This window comes from Blennius ocellaris (assembly GCF_963422515.1).
Source record: "Blennius ocellaris genome assembly, chromosome: 10".
In the NCBI taxonomy this organism is placed as follows: Eukaryota; Metazoa; Chordata; class Actinopteri; order Blenniiformes; family Blenniidae; genus Blennius; species Blennius ocellaris.
The window spans coordinates 6,260,004-6,263,829 of NC_137659.1; the positions used below are offsets into that span (position 1 = coordinate 6,260,004).

Here is a 3,826-nt window from a genome sequence, read left to right on the forward strand (position 1 = left end):
CTAAAGTGAGACTGTTTTGCAGCAGGTCCTCATTGTTAATCTACAACATCAATATATATATATAAAATACAAGTAATAAAAATGGGTATCAAACCTGGAGCTATAGAAAATAAATTTCCTGTCATTGTCAGATTGTCATCAGAAACCCTTTCACCTGTGTAATAACACTGCGGTCAGTAACAGTCAGCAACAAGCAGGAAAACGGGTCACAACGCCGTTCTCACGACGTTCTAATCAGGTCATTGTGTTGCTGCAGAGAGCTTAAAGAGAACATTTGGTTTATATCATGTCTGTGGGTGTTTTTATGGCTTAGTCGTTTGTTTTTGAGCACATTTCTGCCTGAAAAAAAATAAAAATGGAGTTCCATCATTGTAGCCTATGTAAACAACCAGATTTGGACTCACTAACAGCGGGTGGGTATGAAGTGCAGTAACAGCAATGATCTAGTCCACATTGGCTCCTCGTTGTCATGAGTCTATTGCAGGTATCACTACTCAAATATAATATCACAAGTTGTAATGTTGCTACATTGTTGTTACACCACAGTTACAGTGTTACTACACAGATAGAAAAGATAAAAACTTTTATGGTGCGAGCAGTCATTTTCTGTCTTTTTTTTCGTCCCCAAAGTAATCCAAACACTTGTTGTCCGTGTGATTGGTGGATTCCAAAAATTAACATCCCTGGTTAAAATTTAAAAAAAAAAAAAAAAAAAAAAAAAAAGATGCTGTGAAGCAGTCATCAATGTATTCCCATCCTTTACTCCTCTGTTGTGAATGTGCACTCCATTCTTTGAACAGCTTCTTCCCGACAGAGGCTGAGAGCAGCGTGAAGCAGCGGCAGGTCCGTTCCTCGGAGGTCATACGCAGCCGCAGTTCTTTGCCGACACGTTCTGTATCGTGTGATAGCGGCTCTTGTTGTCCAGGAAGGAAAAGTCCTTCTCGAAAGCCGTGGGCCGACAGCAGGGCCCGTTGCTAACTCTGTCCTTGCGGCCCTTCTTCCGGAAGCCAGTCCGCATCATGTGCTCCATTGTCATGTCGTAGTTGTGCCGGTGCGCCGTGCACTTGCCGCTGCAGTAGCGCAGCAGCACTGTCTCGTCGCTCTCGTAGCCGAGACCCAGTTCGCTCACCGTCAGCTCCAGCTCCCTGACGGAGCAGGGCTTCGGCCGGCGGGCTCTTTTAGTCCTCCGGGCCTGGTTTTCGGCGCGACGCCGGCTCTTGCTTCTCTTACTGTCCAGCAAGGACTTGACCACGTGTTGGAGCTCGCCCTCAGTGAAGCTCTGGAACATCGCTGAGACTGACAAACAAAAACAGATTGTTAACACATGACAAGGGCATGTTTTGTCATTTATCCTTTTAGAGAAATGTTCTTTTCATGAAAGTTTTACGCAGCAATGTTTTGAGAACGACGTCCGACTCTACAGAAATGGAAGAAACCCTGAAAACGATTTTAGCATGTTGGAACACTAGTGGGTCCTGTTGGTTGTTTTTGTAGTGAAGCCACACACACATGCAGCAAAGAAGAATCAGCTATAAACATTAACAATGGGAGAACACAGACTGGCGTATGGACAAACGAGGAAGTTGGATAGTTATTACCCTGACTGTCAACTATAAAACTACCAAGTTTTGATATGGACTGGGGGTCATGACAACCTGGAGGAAAACATTGTTGTTATTGTCCATCTACTGAGCATGTGCAAAATGACATGCTCAGTAGCTGCAGTTCCGTTGTCTAAACAGAGACGGAAAGTTTTCAGAAAGTTGCGTTCTTATTGACTCTTGGCATGTTGTGTAAATAGACCCCCAAAACACAATGAAAGTTTTTCATTCGCCCTTGAAAGCACCGCATAAAGGAGAGCCTCCATCTCACGACTGGTATTTTCATTAATTAGAACAAATAGCTCGTAGAGATAGCCCCCCCTGTGCTCAGAGCATAATAACCGCCAGGGGCGTGGGGGCAGAAACAGAGGAATACATGTTTATTTCATCTCACAGGTTGAGAGCTCTTATCAGCAGCTGTATGACAGGAAGTGTTATGATTCTAAGAAGTCAATTTCTCTGATGAATGGCTGTCAATGGGGCATGTGAAAGGAAAAGAAAATGCAGTACATCAAGTCTGCTTGCGGTTCTCGCATCGCCGCGGTAAGTCAGTGAGCTATGAGGTGCTAATTGACTGCAGGTTAGACGTGAGACATTGAAACTTGTTCTATAAACAACAGAGTCAGGTACTAAGTGTTTGGGCTGATCCTCGCAAACCCTCACATGACACCTTATCCCAGCGCGGACGTGGAGGGGAGAAAAAAACAGTTTATCTTACACTCCGAGAGGAGGGAGTTCATGTCATCCGTGGAGCGGACCCTCCGACGAAGACCACCCGCCTGCTGCGACGGGCCCCTGGATGTTCCCGAGGAGGACGGCGACGACGCTCTGGACGTGGCTTCCAGCGGCAAGGACGGTTTCGATGAGGATGAAGATGTGTACAGATGTTTAGTCCGTGGTTTGAACTGTCCGATGGGGGCCATGTTTCTATTGAGGAGGGTGGACAGGGCTGCAGCACAGAGCATGAAGGCAAATGTAGCACATTTCCATAACTTCATCTTAGAACGTGGAGGAGCATTGAAACTCTGCAGAGAGATAAAGAGAGGCGAAAAGGTGCATGAGACATGTTTAAACAGTCACGCCTTCAATCACGTTAACCATCTTCTCACTCTGTCACATTAAAGCGGCAGGAGAGCAACGGCAAACTTGTTATCTTGTTCTAACATTACATCTCTGTGACCTCTCTATAAATCGTCCTCTCTCAACCTGGAGAGTTTTTGTTTGTTTGTTTTATAATTCTACCAGTGGTTTACTTTCTCTGACTCGGCTGTCAGCTCATTTTCACTCTGATCTGTGAGCCTGACATCACTCATTGACACACGAGTATGCGTTGTGTGTTTAAAGTTGTATTGCTGCAGCCCCGAGGACAAAAATAAAAAAGCTTCTCATTTGTGCTGATGATCTCTTGTAACCTGTAGCTTCATAAAACCGCCTGAAATGTACACATCATGTCCGGAACATCTGAGGTGAATGAGAGCTTCTTGTCTTGATTTCTGAAGAGAAAATCAGGGGGGAAAAAAAAACCTTTAAGGAGGGGGAAATACATTCCTTCGTTTTACTGGAGCTTCTTAACCACACCTATTTGCATTGGTATGTATAATGAGACCTCACTGATCGCGTGGGCTCGTACATCCCTTTATTGCAGTCAGCTCCTCCCTTTCAGCAGATACAGTAGTGAGACTCCGTTTGGAGGACTTAGACCGGGTGTTTTCCTCTTCTTTATCATCAAGCCGCGGGTATTCGAGAAGCTTTACGAGCTCACGTCTTTGTATTTTTCATATCATGTCACCGGTGAGCAAAACATTTCCCCAGAGCCGGAAATGGTACACTGGCAATGACTAACAGCAAATCCAGACCAGCTTCGCAAAGTGTTTTGCCAGACTGGACTCTGCAGCACACACATGCAGGCAGGCTGCGGGATGCTTCAGCAATGTCACATTTCCTTATCTGCTTTATTAGAGAAACAAAAACTAGTAAATGAATATTTCTGGGTAAATGTTCACAGCTCATGCGGGGCTCCTGTAGATCACATTAAAGGTGACAGCATGTGAAAAATAGCCAGAAAAGTAGGAACCTTTTTTGTTTTGTTTTGTTTTAATCAACTGCTTTGATCAACTATAGGAAACTTTATACTTCATCGGAAGGTTTTTGGACGCCACAAAAGGGGAAAAATACAAAAAAGCAGCACGCATGAGTTATATAAACAGGTATAACTAGTCATGTCA

The 3,826-nt window shown here is 44.6% G+C and overlaps 1 protein-coding gene across 1 annotated transcript; it reads right to left on the reverse strand.

Annotated features, from left to right (window-relative positions):
* Nucleotides 1-859: 859 nt before the first annotated feature.
* LOC308135627 (neurturin) lies at nucleotides 860-2,632 on the reverse strand (the record flags this gene model as incomplete). The annotated part of the gene is made up of 2 exons (XM_080503705.1): nucleotides 2,320-2,632; nucleotides 860-1,296 (listed from the first exon to the last, which is right to left on the reverse strand). The coding sequence occupies exons 1-2, from the start codon at nucleotides 2,597-2,599 to the stop codon at nucleotides 860-862; spliced, it is 717 nt and encodes a 238-aa protein (XP_080359831.1). The 5' UTR covers nucleotides 2,600-2,632.
* Nucleotides 2,633-3,826: the final 1,194 nt, after the last annotated feature.